Here is a 23,351-nt window from a genome sequence, read left to right as displayed (position 1 = left end):
ACCGTACAATGTATAAAGTAACATAAATTATAATACACCAAATTCACAGACATTACTATTTATATTTTTCCAGAAATGACGACGTTGTTCCTTATCATTACCGCCATATAATTTTTAATTATAACAATAGTTTTGATATTATAAATCATAAAATTCATTTTCCAAATGACGTAAATTGAAATTCACATAAAAATTATTTTGGACATCAATTAGGATGAACGTGCTCCCGTTCCGGTGAAAAAATATAGTTGGGGTACGCAAAAAAAAAAAAAAAAAATAGTAGAGGAGATCCGTCCCCCTGCACCCCCTCCCAAATTCGAGCACTGGCGATATCGATATCGGTGCCACTATATATATATGTATACCTATACTATATATTATGCAGTATTTTCAAAAAAAAATCCATTGAGAATGGCACTCAGGCTCATTAATTTAATATTCTTAAAAGTACATTCATATCGAGCGGACGATGGACACGAATCATTGCATATATGGATTTATTGTAATATTCGTGTAGACGAATTGAAGTTAATTACTTGTAAATGCAATACGCTCGGTATTGATCGGATCCACACCCGTTGCAGTTGTACAATACGAGACGTTTTACCATGTGTACAGCGTTACGTCGCGTACAGTGCGAAGATAGACGGGTATGAAGTACATACGCGACGATCGTCAGACGGCGGCGGCTCAATGACGCAGCACGTACAAAAAATATAATACGCGCACGACATACGATAGGGTGCAACTGCAGCTGTTAAGTGCAGTGCTCATAACGCGGCAACGATCATATGATGTGCACTGCAGTACCGCTATCGTACATATCTATGCTACATCCGGGAAAAACGAATACGCGAGAAAATAATGAACAATCTGTGTACATTCTTCATTTAGTAACTCGGAATATTATACCAACACAAAACGTAACCTATTTATGGCGGATACGGAAAGGAAATATTAGAAATTATAGTCGTATGTAGTCGAGATTTTTATTTTCTATACGTTATACTTTTATCGGTATTGATACACATGTACATGGGAGGGTCAATTTTCCTCTAAAAGCGAGATACCGTTTTCCCCCACAGTCCATTTTCCTCAAATAATAATAATAATAATAATCCTTGACCATTTTCCTCCAAAAAATAAAATTATAAAATCGTCATTCGTTGTCGAATGATAAATTAGAAATAAAAGAACATTGACTACTATTTTTTTCAGTTTTATTGACAAGTAGTTAAAAAACATCACCAACATGATAATCCAGATTCTGATTTTAACTTTTACTCTAAAAAATATTTGTAACAATCACGAATTATCAAAGGTTTTCCTCGAGAACTTTCAATAAATGTCGCTTTTTCAGACATGTTAAAAATTAAAATTAGATAGATTCATCAAAACTATGAAATACAATATAGACACTACAGTAAGCTACTAAAAATGTAGTATTATTGATACGAGTTTATCGCATATTTGTGTGTCTGTCACTCAATGAGTGTAATCATAATAATCAGTGTTAAATTATGATACACAATAAAACAATATAAATATATACGTATATGGTCGTATGTTATATGAACGTATCTTTATTAATCGTAATCAAAGTTACAATATTAAGTTATATACTGTTATAAACTGTGAGTGCTGTCGAACACACTTGAACTAGCGTTTTTCCCTAGCCGATAAGAACGTGACCAGAATTTAATCAACAGATACGCGCAAAATGTGGTCCTACGACAGTGGCTAAAATATTGGAGGATAATACACATATTTTTTTATTTTTTTTTGGTGGAAAATGGAAAGTGGAGGAAAACGGTATTTCGTTTTTGAAGGAAAATGGCTATGGCCATGTACATACGTACCTTCCAAAAAGAATACGAAAAGTAGTGGTTTGTAGTTCAGGATATTTTAACTATCTAAGATGTGTCTAATTCCTCGGGTATAAGATTTGTATATTTTCTCATTTACCTTAAATAATGTGTCTGCTTGACCAATAAAAAATCAAACCGGTTCTAACGACCTAAATGATAATTTTCGGACAAACATTTCGATAATAGTTAAAAAATTATTATATCTTAAATGAGTCTGCATTTAAACATTGTATGGCTAAAATTTGGAAAAAATAGCTAATAATTAATACCATTTCCACATATCTAGGTAAACGTTAGCAATTAGTCGAGAATCATAGACGAGTAAACTTACTCGATATATTTATGTTTGTAATCGATGAATAATCACATACCTACGCGGGTATGATTAAATTGTGTTTTTGTAAACAGATTACTTATATATACACAGTCTGTGCATAGTTGCATAAACCGTTAATATTATTTATTTTTTTTTTAACACTAATTTGTTGTATTTTTATATACATTAAAAAAGTTTTAATTGGACTTATGTTCGCATATTTGAATAAATAAATAAAAATATATGACGTCTTCGTCGAGCGACGGCCGACCGGCACGAAGTTGGGCATCACTGATCAATATGCAATTATACATTTAACATTTTTATATAGTTACCAATACACTTATTGCATGTGTACACCGTTCCAACGAGCGTAATAATACGTGATAAGTCTACTTCATTGTGACGATTTCCCGTACACACGCACGCACGTTCTCGCAATGTACGTAACTACCTCCCATAGTCCCATAGTGCATGCGCGTAGGAAGTATTGGTGGCGGCAGTTCGTACGCGTAGAAAGAGTTAATTAGAGTTTGTGTACAATATATGTGCGCGCGCGGCACAAAGACAAAAGGGACGCGCGCGCGCACGTCGTATACGCACCTTGCGACGCGGACCATTGTTGTTATTATTTTTTTTTTTCGGTTTTTTCTTGTTTAACTTCACCTCGCGGCCGCGAACGTTACCATTGTTGTCGCGCACCGGAATACCGTCTGGGCCGTGCCCAAGGTCGGCGGCAACCGCTGCTGCTGCTGCTGCTCGCGCTTACGCTGCCGTCAATGCTGCTCGCGTGCGCCGCGGTAAACTTTTGTCGCCGTACACATTGTCACAATAATAGAGCAGCGTACACCGCACTTGCACGCGGTTTTAAGACAGTGCATATTGTTATTGTACGTGTGATGAGCGCGGAGAGAATAAACGAAAACGAGGAGAGACAGTGAGAGAGAAAAAAAACGTTCATTATGTTTTTCGAAACGTTTCCTCCCCCCCCCCGTCTCCTCCCATAGGTAGGGAAACTCATGCCGCTCCCACCGAGTGGTAACAACGTCGCGCTCGTGGGTTGCGCGCGAAAAGGACCGGGTATCGACCGCGGTAGTGCCAATGTTATATTGCGACCGCCGCATAATAGAATCCGTGTGACGCGCGCAGGCAGAGGTCGGAGACGTGACGGCAGCGGCGCGGTTCCCTATCGCGAGAGCCGCGCGAAATAATTTTAATAAATAATCGCGTCGGGTGTTGCCGTTCGATTGTTTCGCGTTGCACGTCTCGTACCAGGTCTCGTGCACGGGTGCAGTTCGACGCTAACATTGTTTTCCGGAACCCGTCGGCCCTTCACCCACCGGGTCGGCGAAAATACGTGAGCTGCTACCCGAAGTGCTGGCGAAAACGTCCGAAACGGTCGAAGGCAGAACACCGTCGCGCCGACAAGGAGGTTTAAATAAAATATAAGAAAAAAAAAATGTCACGTTTAATGATGATTTATATTTATTCATTTGCTTTCTCCATAATATATATATTTATAAATATATATACTTGTTTGTTTCGTTGTTCAGTTAATACGCGTACACAACAATATACGGTTTATATGTTTATATAACTACTGAAACATATAATATTACATCAGACTCAACATTATGGAAAAGGAAACACGAAAAAAAATATATAATGAAACAACAAACATTGAAAATATATAGCAACTCTTAAAGTATATAATATAATAATATATGTATGTACAAGTATGTAGGTGTACACAGCTTAAAAATATTTATTTTTTTTCTTCGAGTAAAAAAAAAAAAAAAAAAAAAAAAATGCATTCTAATACATCGACAATAAAACAAGAAATAGCTTTCCATTAGCTGTTCGAAAAAGTCACAAAAAAATTTACATTTTACAGCAATGTGAATATCATAGGTATATATTGTACAGACAAATAAATAAATGAGCTTGTGTTTTCGTGATTTCTATGTACACAAAAAAGTTTCAAAAAAAATAAAATAAAAATACGATTCTTAGTAATTCAATAATCAAAAATTTACAATGAGCTGTTTTCATTAATCCATTTAGCATAACACTTGCATAATATGTTTATAATCATACGAGTCATCTATCGTATTCTGTTTAATAAATTATACGTTATTCGTTTATATATGTATATTCTTTTTAACCGTAACGAAAATAAAACGACGAACAAAAAAAGATCTAAGTATAAGAGTACTAACATTAAATAACATTATTTTCATACATAAACATAAACTGCAGTTCTTACCGTGTGTCAAAAACGATTTTGCGCGAAGATTTAAATATACTAGTTACGATTTAATTTATGTAGGAATTATTGCCGGTTATACAGTTTTTATCTCGGCAATAACATTTTTTCTGTTTGTGGAATCGCGTACGTGTGCGGATTTCTCAACACGTCATATACCACATTGTTTATCACGTGTGTTAAAAATAATAATCGAACACATATATTATAACGTGTAGTACACAGCGTTCGACGAGTTTACGGGTACAGATCTATGTACATTTAATATACCATATAAATCGCGTAATATATAAGTATTCACTCTGGTTGAACACCCTGTATCCTCACTGCTCACGACGAAGAGATATTTGACAATGCGCACACTTATCGTGCAGCGGTAATATTGATCGTTGTTGCATTGTGGTTTTTTTTTTTTTTTAATTTTCTTTAATTTTTTTTATCGTGTTTATTTTCATTTTATATAAAGTAACTTATACCTTGGAAAACGGGCGCGCGTGCGGTCAAACGTGCCGTTACAGCTGGGTGAGGTCGTACTCACCGGGGCCCACTATGGACAGACCCTGTTGCTGTTGTAAGTGTTGCGACAGGTGAGACGACTGGTGGTTCAACATGAGTTGCATTTGCTGTTGGTGTTGTTGGTGGTGCGTCTGCTGCTGCTGCTGCTGCTGCTGCTGCTGCTGCATGGTGGATGTCGGATTGTTGTGTCCAGCGGCGGTAGTGGCGGCGACGATAGACGACGAAGAGGAAGAAGACGTCGACGACGACGGAATGGTGGCCATCAGCGACGACGACCCGGTATCGTTTTGTAACCTCAATTCGGGTTGTTGTTGCGGCGACATGTCGTGCGTATCGATTTTCAACCCGGTCGGCGAACACTGCGGCTGTTGATGGTTGTTGTTGTTGTTGCTGTTGCTGTTGTTGTTGTTGTTATTGTTCTTAGCTCGGGATTTTTTCCCCGCCGGTTGCGAGCTCCCATTTTTCCTGCGCACGTTCTTCGTGTTGGGCAAGTGGTTGTCCTTCTTGTACTTCATCCGACGGTTTTGGAACCATATCTTGATCTGCCGCTCCGACAGCACCAACGAATGAGCGATTTCGATTCTCCGTCTACGGGTCAGGTACTTGTTGAAGTGAAATTCTTTTTCCAGTTCCAACACCTGGTACCTGGTGTACGCGGTCCGTTGTCTCTTCACGTCCACCGGCTGATACGCGCCGTTCGCTGAAATCAAAAGAAAGAAAAACGTTTCATAAGCGCAAAGAAATCAATCATATATTCATAACATCATAGATTCAGCCGTGTAATATTACACATACGTGTTCACACATAGTTGGTGAGCTCTTATTATTTGCTACATCTGTTGTATACGCGACAAGGTGGAATACAAGCAAAGAAACTTCGGTGAACGTCCAACATGTTTCGGTCAACTGTTTATACAATTTTTATAATATTTTTTTTATTTTTTTTTTTTTGAAAAATATTCATTACGGAATCTTTTTATTTAGTGATTCGAAAAATATAATCTGTCTTTTCCGATACGTTTCATTAGGAATGTATTAACGCTTTTTAATGGAAAAATATGTTTAAAATATTATACGAATTTCGCGTATAGTTCTATCGCATTGTACTAAGCTATTATACACTTCTGATGGCTTGCGATAGTCGTACGCGTAGCGTGGTATTATACATATATATATTTATATAGAAATATATTTAATCCCATGCGATGATCGGTGCGCAGCATCTCCCTGCGCGCCTGAATATTTAATTTCGAAATATTTCTCCCATTATTATTATTATTATTATTACTATTATTGAAATGCCGGAGCCATGTTCAGGCGGGGGACAAGGGCGTGGTGGTATAAACGCGCCGGCAGTCCTTAAATGGGGGAACGTAGCCGAGAACCGTGAGCCGTCGCGTCTCGGGTGCGTTTTTCGACGTTGCCGGGTCACTCGACAACGTATAGCTGCCGCTGTTATTTTGTATTATTATTATTATTATTATTATTATAAGTACTACACGTATACACATACATAATATATGTATACGTGTATTACGTGTGTGTGTGTTGCTGGACCGCAACTTTTCTATTATTCAAAAAACACTACACACTCTAGTGACGACGGCGGCCTTGCAGCTCGTTAAGATCGAGTGTATGTGTGTGTGTGTGTGTGTGTGTGTGTGTGCGTGCGCGCGCGCGTGCGCTTGAGCGTGTGTGCGCGTAGCGTGAAAACACATCTTGGCGAAAAAAACAAATGTACTTACGCCTAACCGTGGGGGCCACCGCCGTCATTATAAAATTGTTGTGCAACTCTATAACATATAGATGCATGATTATTGAGCGTTGTGTAAAGCACTGAGAGGTGTACACGCTCACATGCGTACATACAGGTACAATATACCTCCCGGCGAAATTATTATTATTACATTCATTTTTTTATTACGGTTTAACATCTATCTCCTAATTAAGGTTTGCGGGTTTCTTTTAACGCCCTCGGTTCGTACTACGTAACCTTATATAGATCTCGATTCTTTATATATATATATATATATAAATATGTTATATTTACAATGCGACTGCTGCACGGGACTAAACACTTTTTAAAACAGGCTAGTAGACCCTATGGATATTATACTTTGAAAACTCAAAAATAAAGTTTTAAATATCTTACCTATTCAGTTGAAAAAATTAATGTACCGTATAAAGTATATATATATATCTTAAAATATCAAAGTTATTACGTAAATCAATTTAATGTGATGATTGTGTTTTTACATTTTAATTGCAATACAGTATAATATATATGTATTCACCGACAACAATGATTTACAATTTATAAATATATGTATGTAATAGTATGTGTCAGTATGTATTGCTGAAGACTATAGTAATAACTACACAATTAGTGTGTATGCACACTAATACGTTAATCTAAATACGTATTATGTATACTATACATTGTATAGTATAAACACGAATCTTGTAAATATAAAATATGATAAAAGTATACCGTATAAGAAGATCGAATAAGTTACTTAGTGAATTTTGGGCGTTCTTACTTTTCAGTTTAATATATTATTAAATTAATGCTCACCGATAGCGATACTAAATTCTGATGATGTTTGATTTTCATAATTTGATTACTGATTATTGATTAAACGTCAGGTCGTATACAATACTTTGTCAAAAAATGAATAAATTTTATAGAAAGCGTTCTTCGGTCGCGTTTAACTTTTTTGAGTGCTTCCCGATCAACGATGACGTCCTATATGTGTACCGGCGCACGTGTACTCGTACGCTTATACTAGTATATACATAAACAGCTACACAAAGTATTACATTTATTCAGACCAAATTTTGATAAACAATGCTCTGAATATATACTAGATTCCGAGCGCATGCCCGTAAATAACGAAGCGAAGAACCGTAATGAGAATCGAGGACTCGTTTATTTCTTAAAATTTTGTATACGGCCCATCAGTTGACGAATATATTATGTATTTATGTATACCGCGCGCATGCGTGCACCAAGTGGATTTAGGTGAGCGCGTTGTTGGGACAACGACGAAAAGGCGTATATTATTGTGTACCCAGGGGACGAACAACTTTAGTTTACCAGAGGGCCAATTTTTCGATCTATGGGGCCAGAAAACGTAAACTAAAAATTCGACCGAACCAAACGAGAACAGGTACGACTCGTCGTGCGCGAAGTAACAAAACACGTATTAACTATGGGAACGTTGTCACGTTTAAACGTTTTCGGCGATCGGAATACAAACGGACGCGTAATAATGTGTACGAAACGAGTCGCTGTATAGTCGGATGAGGTATTCGGTAAGAAATACGGTTCGCCGAGTACCGCACGGTTGGCGTCGTTGAACTCGGAAGGGGACCTATGCACCCGAATACAGTACTCTGTATAGCGAACGCGTTCGTCTCGAACAGCGGCGCGGGCGTGTTGCAGCACCGGTGGTCTGTATCGTACACAACCATATGTATATATGTAAATAACGCGGACCGCCGAGGCGGATACAAATGAGCTTACGGTGCTGCGCGCGACGACGTCGTTACGTTACGCGTCGGACTATATCTACCGCCATTATTATTATTAATACCACATCGTTTTACATTACACGTAGGTAGGCATTAGGTTAGTGTACAGGACGGGGTGTGTATCAATAGCGGTCTAAAGATGTTCAAATTAGCAATGAATAGAGCTCATCGTCCGCCGAGTGTGTAATATATTATCCTGCCCACTTACAATAACACGTAAACGCGATATACGCGCGCGCATACGTCCGCAGCTATGCGCGACTCCAACACCGTCTCGACAACAACAACAACAACAACAACAACGGCAACAGCCACACACGTATACTCGTATACGTAATGCACGTGTGACCCCTGTAATGGGTGTTTTGGACGTGAGTATTATTGTATACCACCGAGATCGTTAAACGGCACAAAGACCCCCTTGTCGAACGATATTAATCTCGCGCGCGCGAGGTCGGTTCGAAATCATAAATCGCCTGCCATCGCGTCGGTGGTCGGGCGTTACGCGCGCGCAGGAATCGCCCCGCACAAGACGATGCATCCGTCCAGCAGCCCAGTCCCGTCGTCGCGGCAATGCGCCCAAACGTCCCCGTCGCACCCTGAACGCGGCGACCAGACAACGTGCCCTGCGCACACTCGCACCCAGTGCTCGACTTGGCAAAATTAAAAAAGAGGGACTCTATTTACTTTTAAAAAAAGAGCGTCCCCAAAATTTGTTAAGCGTTATAATAACAACGTAATTATAGTAGGGAGACGTTAGTATTTCTGGAAATTAGTAGTGGGGCACTCCGTCCCTACCCTTCAAGTCAAACATTGCTCGCACCACGATCGCGTGCGTTGCTCGTTCGCCCGACACCATTTACGTCTTACGACAAACAGTGCACAATGCACGTTTATTAATAACGCGGCTCTCGCAGCGCTCGTTGACCCGTGCGTGTCGCCAACGTTTACGCCCTGCGCGCGATCGCATTCCGCGGGAGGGTGCGCGCAACGTGTACGCAGGTTAAAAATTAATATAATAAATAATATACGTGTACACCGAAACCGCGTACTCCGCTGCTCGTTCGCTCGAACGTGATCGATGTGCGCACATTACGAACACCCGTTGCCCAGGTACACGCATGTGACTCGCGGGACGCTACTACGTTTTATTATTATAATAAACTCGAGATCGTATTATTGATGTACGCGGTGCACCGGCACCGATTGCGCGCGATTTATGTACGTGCATCGTAATAAATGTGTGTGTACACGACTGCCGCATTATACCTATTGTGTACGGCACGAATAATGTACACTCTTGTAATCTATCAACGCATCTTCGTCCCGATGCCGTTACCACACTCGTCGTCCCTTCACCGTTGAAAATTTATATTTATGGACGTTTAAATGCGCAACGAAAATTTCGGATCCGTCGAACGCGTCGCGCGCGCATAGTCTTGAGGCCACTAGATCGAGTTTGACGATCGCGCACAACAGCGTGTTTATTAATTCTGTACAGTTATATTGAACGTACTACGACACGCGCGTTTATTCGTACCATTATTTTTTTACTTCGAAAGAGCGTCGAAAATGGTGTGTCGTCGAATAAAACAGTTGTGTTTAATTGCTTGCTGGCTTTCGTGCGTGATTATATTTCTCGTTTTATTTTACATATATCGGCACGTATTGTTTTTTCATTATTTCTCGATAGGAATCGTAACAAAACTCTAAAAATACTTTAGGTTAATTATTGATATTTCGTTACCGTACTTCAATGCGAAATCGAAATTTAAGGTACATAACGAAACCACCGATTCGAGGCGTTCCTTCAAGAGGGCGTAAATATAGCAAAAACGCCCCGCTCCAGGAAACGCCTCATTGTTTACGAATTAAAAAGGTTTATTAATTAAGTTCTATCAATGTGGTATTTACCGATCTAGAATATTTAAGGCCAAAACAAAGTGTGAAATGTGCGGTTCACAAACTTTGTGATTCGTAAGTCATATTTTTGTTCAACAATATATAATTAAATATTTATTATAAATTTATTTTCATTTTATTAGAATAAACGCCATGTTTAATAATATTAACCTACATGGTTTGAACCAAAAGTGAGACATTTAAAAAATTTAACTCTAAAGCTATAACACAATCAAATTATATTTAATTTATCAAGACGCAAATGGCATAGTCAATCACCCGTCTATAAGTGAAATCAATTTTTCCAAACATTTTTTTAACATAAATAGTAATTTTAATATTTAATATGCATATAATCATGATGGTTGATGTAAGATAAAATTTTTAAAATTGAAATTAAAATGGCAGCTACTTACTATACTGCAGAATATTAAAGTTGAATGTACTGACAAAAATTTAAATTTATGTAGAAAGATCATAAGAGAACGACAATAATTGGTCATAATGGTTTCACTATGTAACATATACGTTGTCAAATTCAATCATAACCATCTAATTCGGAACAATTGAGGATTACTAAATTGATTAACCGAAAACTTAAGTATTTTCGTCATGTTTAGACACCAATGCCGATATCATTTAAACACGTGCTATTGACGAGTTACCGTATTATATCCGGTTTCTTTTAGGAGTATCCATCCCGTGAATGTATTAAAAAAAGGTTACCGAAAATAGTAAAATCTTTCGACGTGTCCACGTAGTGTGAAAACCGCTCGCACATAAAAAAATGACGGAAGAAAACGCGTGGAGAATAAAGAATACAGAATCTTCATATACGCACACGGTAACCTTGTCGTTTACGTACGCGTGTGTGTGTGTGTCGTGCGTGCACTTTCGGTGTAACCTTCCCTAGGGTGAAATGTATTCGTGCGGACACAACGATGGCAGCGGCGGCGACGTGGCGCGCGAACGTTCAAAGGACATGTCACTAGCTAAATTTTCGACAATATTCCGACAGGGTTCAAAAAAGGACGCACAAAGGTTTTGGCTTTTTACTGTGCACGGCACAGTAAACGTGCACCGTTACGGGTTTTCCGCCACACTCTATACTAGTCTATACAGACACACACATGCACACGCTCTGTTTTTCTCTTTCTCTCTCTCTCTCTCTTTTATGCGTGAGTACCTTATGTATATATTTTACCCTTGCTTTCCTCGTCTAACCCCCACCCGTCCCCCCTCGTTCACTTCCCTATTCCGGATGTATAACGGCAGATGCTCCTGACCCCGTTGAACCATTAATCAAATACGTGTCGTGAATGAAAACTACACAAGGAAAAGGCCACAAAGCGCCTGTAGGTCCTGTGAGAGAAAAGCAAAAAAAAAACCTACACACACACCCATATAAAAACGTGTACATAAAAAGCATACTGCAAAAAAATAGAGAAAAAGAAAGAAAAAAAATGACATTTTTAGCCCGCGCACGACGTCATAACCGAATAGAATCTTGGTGAAGTGCGTCACGAAGAAAGGCAACGGAAAAATGTTAGTTTCGTTACATGTTTGTCATATAAATATATACATACATGAAAAGCAAATAGGTACAAACAGGTATTGGTATCAATTGATTCGCTAGAGTAGTCGTTTTAACGCACTTGTAGATCGATCGTAGATATTGGTATTACGCGCTCAGCCAATGATCCGCTACTTTGTATGTTCTTTTTGCGATATAAATTATTGAAAAATTACGGTTAAAACAAAATGGGTGTTATTCAAATGCGATTCATTGAAATTTAAGTGCATCCGAACTCGAGCATATATTATGTATCGATATGTAACTGTTCTGATATCTGATATATCTGATTTTGTGATTCTGCATTAATTGCCACCGTGACTTGAACGTTTGATTAAAATTCTTGTTGATAAATATGAGTACTGTTGCACCAATTATGAGTATCAAATCTATATATGAGCATAAATTTTGCACAATGTGCATGTTTTATGATTAATTCCTTGAAATATTATAATGACTGTTGGAAATTGTGTTGTACTAAAATTGAAGGATTTTATAGCAATCGTACGAAATGATTTATGAATAATACTGCTGCATGCAGTAATCGTGATTGCAGAAGCATCTTTCGTCCTTGTTGTCATACTTATTACCCCGCGATAAAGCCTATACCATGTATATATTTATTGTATATAATTATCATCTGTCTATTACTACATGATTAACAATGTGAAAGAATTTAAACTTTTCAGTGGCAAAAAACTAAAAAAACACACACACACACACACACACATATATTTATACATATATATATATATATGTGTGTGTGTGTGTGTGTGTATATGCAATACCTTTAGGTTTATTATTTTGGAAACCTCATATAGTACTTTTTAAATAATTATTAAAAGTTTAATTTAATTTGTAATTTTTTAGTAACAGTGATTTTTAATCTAATAAACAAGTAAAAACTTTCTACCTATCAAAATTTAAATTTATATTAATTAAGTAAATTTTACTATACATATTGTATATATTTATTATTATTTATGCGAAATAAAAAATAATGTTTAAAGATATATTTTATATGTTGAAATAAATAAATAAAGGCTTAGCTTGAAGTATTATTATATTTATAATATATGACCAGTTTCAATTTAAAAATTCATCATCAATTTATACACAAAGTCAACAAAACCGCGAATGAATATGAAAAATATAGGAAGAAATACATTATAAAAAATTAGTCGTTTAACATAGAGATATTTTAAATTGTATTTAAAAAGTTAAATATATTTTACTATTCATTCTTATATATTTATATTGTTTTTAAGTAATTGTATTTATGCTGATATTTAATATTAAAATCAAATAATTTATTAATGGTTATTAAATAAAAATATTTAAAGTTTTTATAAAAAGTTTATCTCAAACTCATTTTGGTTATAAATGTAAAATATAACAAGCTATTATTATAAATTTCTGAATAAGTGTACGATAGAATAGTTAGCTGCTTTATTTCCAAACTAGAGTCGTTTTATACATTTTGTTAATCTAATTCATATTAATCATGTTGATTAAGATAATTAATTGGATAATTTAAAAGATAATAATTGGATACAAATTCAAACAATATCTTTTTGAAATAAAAAAAAAATAATCATACATAAACAACGCTCAAGGTGACGTAATATAATAATAAATACAATATATTTAAACAATTTGTGTTGAACTTTAATAGAAAATGAATAATATTATAATAAAAAAATGTAGATAATCATCATGTAACAAAAAAGTAAATAACCATGAATACGTTATCAAAACAGATAACATTGAATTGAGTCCATGTTACTTTTAAATATTTTAATTGAGTCCACTTTATTATCTTAATGTCTTCGGATTGAGTCCTTTTAAATAAGATATCGTAAACCAGTAACGATCTTAAACCTCGCACATCATATTATTACAACGTAGAAGTTGAGTCTGTCAAATGAATTCGAATCTGATTCAGAAAACAATAGATAGCAAAAGTATTTTTCAGATTGCCATTTTTAAATGAAAATGACGTAGTTCAATGTCTCACGGAAGATTTGATGGCAATAAAACCACGTGTTGACAAAAGATTTGACAGTTTTTCAGATTACATTTTAAATAATTACGTTGACGATGATATTGAACAGTTTCCCCCAAAAAATTTAGAGTGATTTTTCATCAAACATTAATCGGACCACTAACAGATGTGAAAGTTTTCACACAAAAAAATAAATGCATTTTTTCACTTAGGACATCCAAATATTTTTATTTTTGTTGATACTTTTCTGGGTCTACAGTCAGATACATAAATACAATTACGAAGCAAAGCAACAAAATCCTCTAAAAAAACCTTGAAAAAAGAACAATGTTTACGAGAGCACATAAACAAATATACAAATAAACTATTTGATCATCACTATCAGATTTAACTTTTCAAAATCAGTATCATTTAAATTTTTAGAGACTCAACTCAAATAACTTAATAAATAGTTGTCGGACTCAACTTCGATAACCCAAAAGTATTTGTGGAAGCCAATTAAATTTTTCCGACCAAAATTATATTATAATTTATTAAGGAAAAAACAAAACATAGAATCGAGCGCAGAACCCAAATAGTTTCAAATTATATGACACTAAGATTAATTATAAGTTACAACCAGAAAAACAATTTTAGTCAACCCCGTTCTTAAAGAAAACTTAGGCGCCTTTTTAATATAAATTTGAAATATTAATATTATTAATATTAAATTAATTAAATCGGTTTTCAAACACCCGAAAACTGAAAATCCCGTTCGGTTTCAGAGCCTTTATATTTACAGGTGTTGGTCGTTTTTTAAAATTTTAATTCGTTCGCAGAACGTATACTAATTTAAGATTGTACTAAAACGGCTACGACCTGTTTAATGTTAAATAACACGTCGGAATTATACACGATACTCTCCATTTCAGCAGTTATTGCCACTGTAGCTGAATTATATTATTGTGATGGAGTGTATCATGCATAAAGTGTTTATACACATAAAAATATATTAAATTGCAATCGCGTTATTTTCTCCGGTCGACCGTAAACGTGCGGTATAACACCACGTGGTAACTTGTACCCGTGATGTATCCATAGCGCTTGTTAACCATTCGGTATTCATTGTGTACACATTGCGTACATACACATTAAATACATACTATTTTCGCCCATCAGAAAATGTGCAACATTATTATGCGAGTGCAGCACTACTAATAATATCTACGAAAACTTATTCGAATTGTCCCGCGCCAATCGCATGTTAATAGTACGTCCACAATAAACCATAATAGTCTCGGGGTAAAAATGTAAATACTGTTGGCACGCGTTTTACGATGTAAAAACCGTTTGCGTCCTTTGCCCGCGACAATCCCGAGGCGGTGGCGACGAAGGACCGAGGTTACCTTCTGCAGGTTAGGTTTGGCGAGAATGAAATGCGCAAAAAATCAGTCTTCTGAGGATCAGGCGAGGGATCGCTACGAGAGTTTAAACGGCGATTACAATGTACGAAGACGCTCCACACGAGTGATCAGGGGGCCGTTGGAAAGATTATCGTCGTCGTCTCGGCTGCAGCAAGATTTATGCGCTTTACGCGGCACATATAGGTACAGACGTTTATCAGAGTATCGAATCGAAATGTTTTGTACAACCAAAATCGTAGAGTGCATAATATTATGCTATACATGAGTATAGGTTTATAATAGTACTCGAAATGAAAGTAAAAACAAAATCGAAGGTCAATCGTCGAACATTGATGCACGCGTATACACATTTCACTAATTCACGCTCATATAGAAGTTATGCAAACGGATCGAGCGCTGTAGAATATTATAACGAACGGGAAAACATAGATTTATTATGTATATTGTACATATATAAAGCGCAACTTTAGTATTCAAAAATTTTCTTTCACGAGTGTTTGTACGTTGGAAATGGACAAGTCCGTTTGTACGCGTTCTTCATATTACCCAGACGTTCTTACACTCGGATTTAGGATCTCGGCATCCCGGATTACAACATAAAAATGTTCCATTAGCTCCATTAGCTTTTCTTAAATATTAATTTCTATTTTAGTGAAAAATAATAAATTATGCACGTATTCAACAGATTTGTAACTGACTGTTACTTCTCAGATTTGACATGTTATACATAGGATGTAGACACATTTCATAATTTACTGAAAACCTAAATAATTTAAATATTTTTACCGGAAAAATGATTCCATATGTTTATCAGTTATTAATTTAATATTTTCTACCGGAATAGTTTTAGAAATTGTTCATATTATTATAATTATAAAAAAAAAAAATCCAACAATAATTTTGATTATAATTTTGACGGGATTCAAACCCAGAGCGATATATCATATATATATATGTGATAATACCTCAATAGAGGTTTTCAAATTCGGTTATTTTTTTTGTTCAAGACTAACGGGTCTAAAATCATTTATTTTACATTGCATCATCACATTAGATATCGTTCTGGGCAAATCCCAATGGTACGCTTTGGAGATGTACTACAAATCATATTTGACAAACTTCAGTCGTATGATCAGACGTGAACGAGATCCAATCCGAAGTCTGTTAAACCGTTTTTGGATTGATGAGCGACCGCGGCCTACACGTAAATGAAACCCAAAAACGTCCACGTCTACGAAATGCCATCATCTCCAGAACCCAAAACCGTCTCCGGGTCTCACGATTCTCTAGGTTTCCGCGTTCCAATCACTGCGTACACGCATGGTGTACGTACATTTATATCCGAGCGGTTCCGACGGCTAATGTCTGCGGCCCGTTGTCACGAACACGTGGAAGACTGGACTGCGTGTCGCGAGTACCACGTAACGTTGTTCGCAATCAACGGCATGCGATGTGCGCCGACAAACGAACAGGGGGGGGGGGGAGGAAGGGTACATAGGTGAATATCGTACGCGCGAAAGACAATCGCGCGAAACGAAAACGATGACTGGGCCGTTTTGGGACGGCCGTAATAATAATACAATATTACATTATGTCGGCACACGTACACGCGCATAGGAACGGTCAAGTGCGTGTGAAAATCTCCGTCAATGTCACGTGTCTCAACGGCCGGCCGGTCACCGTTCGCGTATACGGCGGCGAATTTCGTGCGTAAACTATAGGGAGTTTCCCATACACGCACAGTGCCCGCGCTTGTATGGGGCCCCACAGGGGTATATTTATGGAGGGGCTAAGGGGTCTTCAGCCCCCCTCCCCGAAATCCAGGAATTGTTTATTAAGTCTGCTTATTATGTCCTATCAGATGTAAATCGTAAAAGTTCAATATAATTTTATAAAGAATTATTAGTAACAACGAACAAATTATTCATGTAAAGGTCTGACGATTTCGATCGTAACGATTATACCATTTAGATCGGTACATTGTGCTTAATTTTGACGTACGGTACTGCTGCATTATCGTAATTTCGATTTCTTTTACCTAGAATTGATTTACTGATACATACGCGTTGTGGCGTCTCAATCACCATACAATTTTTATACGAACCCCTATGAGCTAAAAAATTTCCGAGAAGTGACGGCGACGACCGATAACACTATCACGGTAATCGGTTTATGTCGTATAGTTAAAAAACTATACGACATAAACCGATTTTATTTGTTTTCGCGCTATTATAGGTAAATTTTGTATAATAATTTTCCAATTTTGTTTTTAATAGGCTAAATTGGGAAATTTCAGTTGGAGAAAATACCACAGTCCCCCCCCCCAAAAAAAAAAATATCTAAATACGCTCTTGGGGCCCCACGAATTAAATATTACGATTATTACATTATTTGTAAATAAAAATAATATAGTCCCAGTACGCAAATCATCACCCTCGTGGTTGTGTGGTCTTCTCAGTAAACTGGTTGTTATCGATGAAAATTAAGATGGTACCAATTACGCATAGCTTTGAAGTATTATACGCTCAATCACTTGTAAAATTGTTTATCGTCCACGGCAGTTCGAAATACAGTTATAGTATATATTTAGTTATATAATAATACGAAAAAAACACATTTATATAAACAATTAATAAATTAATATATTTGTATGGGGCCCTGCAAAATTCTGCATCGAGCCCCGAAAACCGTCGGACCAGCACTGTACACGCACGTTAGGTACATATTATTATTAGCACTCACGTGTAAATATATCAATGAAGAATATAGTATCGATTGAATATCGTAAATGCAATACTTCTAACTTTCAACGAAAACTCTAGAACGACTCTGTCACCGCAGTTTGAATCGATTAAACCATATCATACTAAGGAATGTTAAGAAATCCCACAAATTTTTAATAATAAAATACTGAACTACACTCATTTTCCACTGAGTATGAAGAATTCATAGTTTTTACAATAATTTTAAACGATGAAAAATTAGTTAAGCTTGAAAATGTTGAACTGTAAATTGAATAAATCAAATGGTATAAAAAACCCTTTAAAAAACTATAGTGATTATAAAATTTAAGTGTTTGACGAGAGTCGCCACAACGTTCACGATAACCACCAAAAATACTATAGTAGTAATCGCGGTAGAAGTAATGCGCTTAATGACAAACACCCGTTATACGTCAACATTTAATCAGACCAAAGTTTTAAAATATTTAAATACCAACTATTAGTACACTTGTTTAGTACACACACCTAAACACGACCCATAAGGGGGGATGATATTGATTAACACCTTAACCAATTACATACAGTATTATTGAGAGTTTTTATACAAATAAACTAAAAAATCGATTTTATATACCTAATACGTTTTATAAAGTTTATTCAAAAAATATTATTTACACTACGCATTAATTTTATTATTGTTTTATAATTTTTGATCAATTACAGATGTTTTCCCGAAACCTCGTTTTGCTGTGAATTAAAAATGCGATTTACTGAAATTATCTTACATATAAGGAATAAATAGTGCTGCGATTGTATGGACAACATGCAGTGTTATGTATTACTATCACAGATTGTGTCGGATTACCTAGACTCCGAAAAATAACTGAAAACGTTTTTGTATGCACACATTACATATATTATCTAAACGCTGCGTGTTTGAAGTGTATGAGGTCATGGTTTTAAAGGAAAACAACGTATTATTTTAATGACCGATACGAAGAACCATATGTGTATATGATACCGTTTGGTTGTTTCCTATTCGTATTTCTTATCGCGTTGACTTTATCTCGAGCTCAACGACATAATATTATACGTTTATTTATATATATATATATATGACGTGTATGTGTATTAAAACTTATAAGTGCCCACACTATTATTATAATATACGAATAGCTTCTCTGGACGCGATTACAAACAATAAAACGTCTAGATCATCGGTTTTATTGACCTAAGTATACAGATAATACGATGATCTAGCGACATTGACTTCGAATACGTAATTTCTATCATGACGACGTTTCATTTTTCAAATCGTTATCCTAACTCATTGTGTTTCATCGTAAATCGTTTTATAAATGCATTTGTTACTATTCAAAATTTTATTATAGCTACAATATATTTCACTATATCGCAAAAAAAAAGATATATTTTTTGTACAAATATTGTTTTTCAATAAAAAAATTTAACGAAAAGTGAAATCCAACGATTATTGTTCGACTTAAATATATTCGTAAGTATATTCATATGTAATATACTACACGCCCTACAGCCTATAGATACTATTTAAGAAACTCCAGAGGAATAACAAATAATAATATTATTTTTATTCTTGTTTTTTAGTAAAAAGCATGATATAGTTGTAGTCTTAGTATTGTAGTGTAATATGTAGAAAAAAAATACACAGGATGTAACGTTATTGGAACATAATAGAGTGAGAAGGAAAATGATTTTTTTTAAGACTGTGTTTTTATAGTTAGAGTTCTGTGGATAGTGGCCAATATCGGCTTTGAAATATTGCCAAAATATATACAACTCGTGTTTGCTGTGTTTAGGGTATTGTTCAATTTGTTACGGTGGTTTATTTTGCCATTTTTTTTTCGTTTAAATAGGCAAAATACGTAAAGGTACTTTAAAAGGTCATGTATCGAAAACGTGATCTAAGAAATACAAACGTCCCAAATCACAATTCAATTGTATAACGTGTCAACAGAGTATTACGAATACCCTTAAATACGAAATGTAGCAGGTATAATATACGAGTCAATGTGGTGCGGACGCGTCGATGATAAAAAAAACTGGCTAAAAAATTACCTACAGCGTTTATATATGAATGAACATTACTTTTATCAATGGACACGTTTATAAATTATGCCATATTACAATATTAGCCTATATATATATTATATTCATTTATATATAAATATACAGATAACTAGACATATCGTTTTGAAAGCGAAAAAAGTGACCTTTTACAGTAAATTCCTCAATACGTCGTTATTATATTATACATACGCACACATTTGGCAGGTATATAGTATGTACATACATACGTGTGTGTATACATACATATTATGTGAAATATATACACCACGTCGCGATAAAAATAGCAGTTATGTATAGAAAAGTGTATATATAAATATATACCTACGTTATATAATTGCTATAGTGATTTTTTTTACTCTACGGAAAACGACCATCACTGTCACATACGGGTGTTCTATGACAATAATAAAATATGGATAAGTTTTAAAGAAATTTGGGATAAAATATATTCTCGAACATAATCAAATTTTTTATGCACACCAATATATTATATTATATTCATTGTAAATTCAGGTTTCCAATTGTCTGCCAAACATGGTGGCAGTATAGTGTTTTTTTCCTTTTGGATACGTATATTGGTATTATAAAATTTTGTAGTTAACAGTAGTCGTTTTCGGAATCTTTCGACCGTTTGCGTTGATATACGTGTAACGTCTATACCGCACGTGTAGAATAAATGGTAAATTGTCACTGAAACAGACGCGATAAAAATACTGACGTTCTGTGAGCCTTTAAAAGAGGTACAAAACTTCCCCAAAAATGTTCACTCGCGTTTGACGATCATCGAATAATACGAATCAATCCAGAATTAACTTGTATACTACATAATATTAGCCGTAAACTTAAACGACGACAGTGTATGAGTGTGAAGGCACAAAATCATTGCTGTGAATTGGTCAGAATAGTACACTCAAGTATAATAAAAACCGGACGATAAATCGGTCTACGAAACAGTTTGTGTGCAATGTAATTCGTTCTTGTTTTTGCAACAAAATGAGCAGGTAAATATAAGTACTGTTATAATTAGTTGGGTATATGCGAATGGTGAAATGTATAATTATAAGTAACGACAAGTTTGTTTCGATACAGCCCACGAAATTTAGAACTTTAGTACGATTATTATGCTACATACTATATTATACGTGCAGTGACGCCCTTATAGGTCATGTAGTAGTGCAGTTGCACTGGAAGTCAAAAGGGATGGGTGGACAAGCGGTGGGAGTTAAGTGAAATATAAGACCTAAATACATTACGGGGAGAGGCAGGGTGAAGATATCGTCGTGATTATTACTGCATTGATTTATGGAAAACGTGTAGACATCTCCGATCGAACTATCATTAAGTACCGTTTCTCATGCGCACGTTTACACTATCGTACCGTATTGGCACTGACCATATGTACGCACACAGGTACGGGAAGAAAGTTTAAGCGATTACCTAATCTATATGTGTGCATACTCCGAACACGAATATTTAGACATAACGTAGACTTGTACGTTATACAACACGTGATCGCAATCGAAACGAACAATGCATATAATTTATAGACTTACGCATTCCAGCCACGTGGTTCTTCTTCATCCACGGATAGATGACCCGGTCTGAAGATTCGCTGTCGTCCATCATGATTGGCGACCCGTTGACCGTGGTCATCATCATCTCGTCCGTGTCGGTGTTGTCATCCATGTCGTCGGAGCATGACCCGTCCAGCGGGTTGTTCGACATGTGGTGGGACGAGGACGGGCTGGGCTGCAGGTGGCACGGCAGCGGCGACGGTGAAGAGTCGTCCTTGATGTCGTGCGGCATGACCGCGTTGATGGCTGCGGCCAAGCCACCCACGCCACCGGCCCCGGCAGGTATGCTGCCTCCCTGGCACTGTTGCGCGGCCGCGTTGTGCATGAGGGCGGCCGGCGGCTGTTGCGCCTCGAGTGGTATGTGTCCGTTGTGCTGCATCTGGTACGCGCCGTAGTTGGGGGCCGCGCTCGTGTAGTACGACGGCGTCTGTCCGGGGCTCGGGTACATGGCCTGGATTTGTTGCTGATAGTGCCCCTGGTAGTGGCCACCGCCTCCTCCGCCGAGGACCGCGCTACCGGCGCCCTGCACACCGACGACGCCGTTGGTCGCTTGTTGGTGGCCACCGACGCCGACGCCGACGCCACCACCGCCGCCGCCACCACCAGCACCACCGTCACCGTGTTGGCTTTGCTGCTGGCTGTGGTGATTGCCGCCGTGGTGAGGGTGATGGTGTTGGTGATGGTGGTGGTGCTGGTGAGGGCTGCCGAAAAAGTCTGGGGAACCCATGTAGTTCTGCATGTTGCCGTAGTCGTCTGGCGGTGAATACTTGGGCTCCGGCATCATCATCTGATGCATCTGTGTCGGTTGATGGTACGGCAGTGTGTTGTGTGTGAGAAACGAATTCATCGCTGGCGCATCCAACGCACCGTCCGCGAGCGCAACGCCGGCCGAAACGTGTTCGCGCGAACGCGGTGTTACGCAATATCGGGTGTGCGGGTCGCACCGCGGAGGCGACGACGCGTGGTGCCCAGGTATTTAGGCGTGCACGTGCGGCGTGACGAGCGAACGATGTCACGGGGACGGACGCGCGCGACGACGATCACCGGAGAAAAACTGATACGCGTAAGGCGTACTTACGTGTATGCGAAGGAACCCGGAATGACGGGCACGGAAAAGAAAAGAGAAAACGGAAAAACGAACGACACCGATTCGTTTTATCGACGAGAAAATTCGCACACTCGCGGATGGGTGGACTGTGCGTGTACGCGACGGCGATCCGGTCAACACTAAACAGACGAGGGACGACGAGACTTTTTACGCCCTGCGTACGGATAGCAATAGAACTCACAACACCGTTTTGAACGTACTGATGCGCGGTGTCCACCGGCTGCCGTACAGCCCGGCGGCGGCGGTGGCGGATGTCACGGCCGGAGCGCGTCGTCGACGGATAGTAGTGGGGAACGCAGCGCCAGAGGGCACGCCCTGCACGTGACCGACCGACGGCCAATCGCAGGCCGCGGCCATATCGCCTACCATGTTGGCTGCCGCCGCGCCGCCAACGACGTCGACGGCGGCGGCGGTGGCGCACACGTCGCACGTTAATATTTTCCTTGTGCCGTCAATA

At 37.5% G+C, this 23,351-nt stretch overlaps 1 protein-coding gene across 1 annotated transcript; it reads right to left on the bottom strand.

Moving 5' to 3' along the window:
* Nucleotides 1–4,801: 4,801 nt before the first annotated feature.
* On the bottom strand, nt 4,802–22,633 carry LOC112693448 (homeobox protein Hox-A4-like). Its single transcript, XM_025568536.1, has 2 exons — nt 21,766–22,633; nt 4,802–5,666 (listed from the first exon to the last, which is right to left on the bottom strand). Exons 1-2 carry the CDS (start codon nt 22,631–22,633, stop codon nt 4,963–4,965), a joined length of 1,572 nt encoding a protein of 523 aa, XP_025424321.1. The 3' UTR covers nt 4,802–4,962.
* Nucleotides 22,634–23,351: the final 718 nt, after the last annotated feature.

Source organism: Sipha flava, unplaced genomic scaffold (genome assembly GCF_003268045.1).
Source record: "Sipha flava isolate LNK unplaced genomic scaffold, YSA_version1 87_pilon_pilon, whole genome shotgun sequence".
NCBI classification, from domain to species: domain Eukaryota; kingdom Metazoa; phylum Arthropoda; class Insecta; order Hemiptera; family Aphididae; genus Sipha; species Sipha flava.
This window is presented reverse-complemented; position numbering and strand designations above follow the sequence as displayed.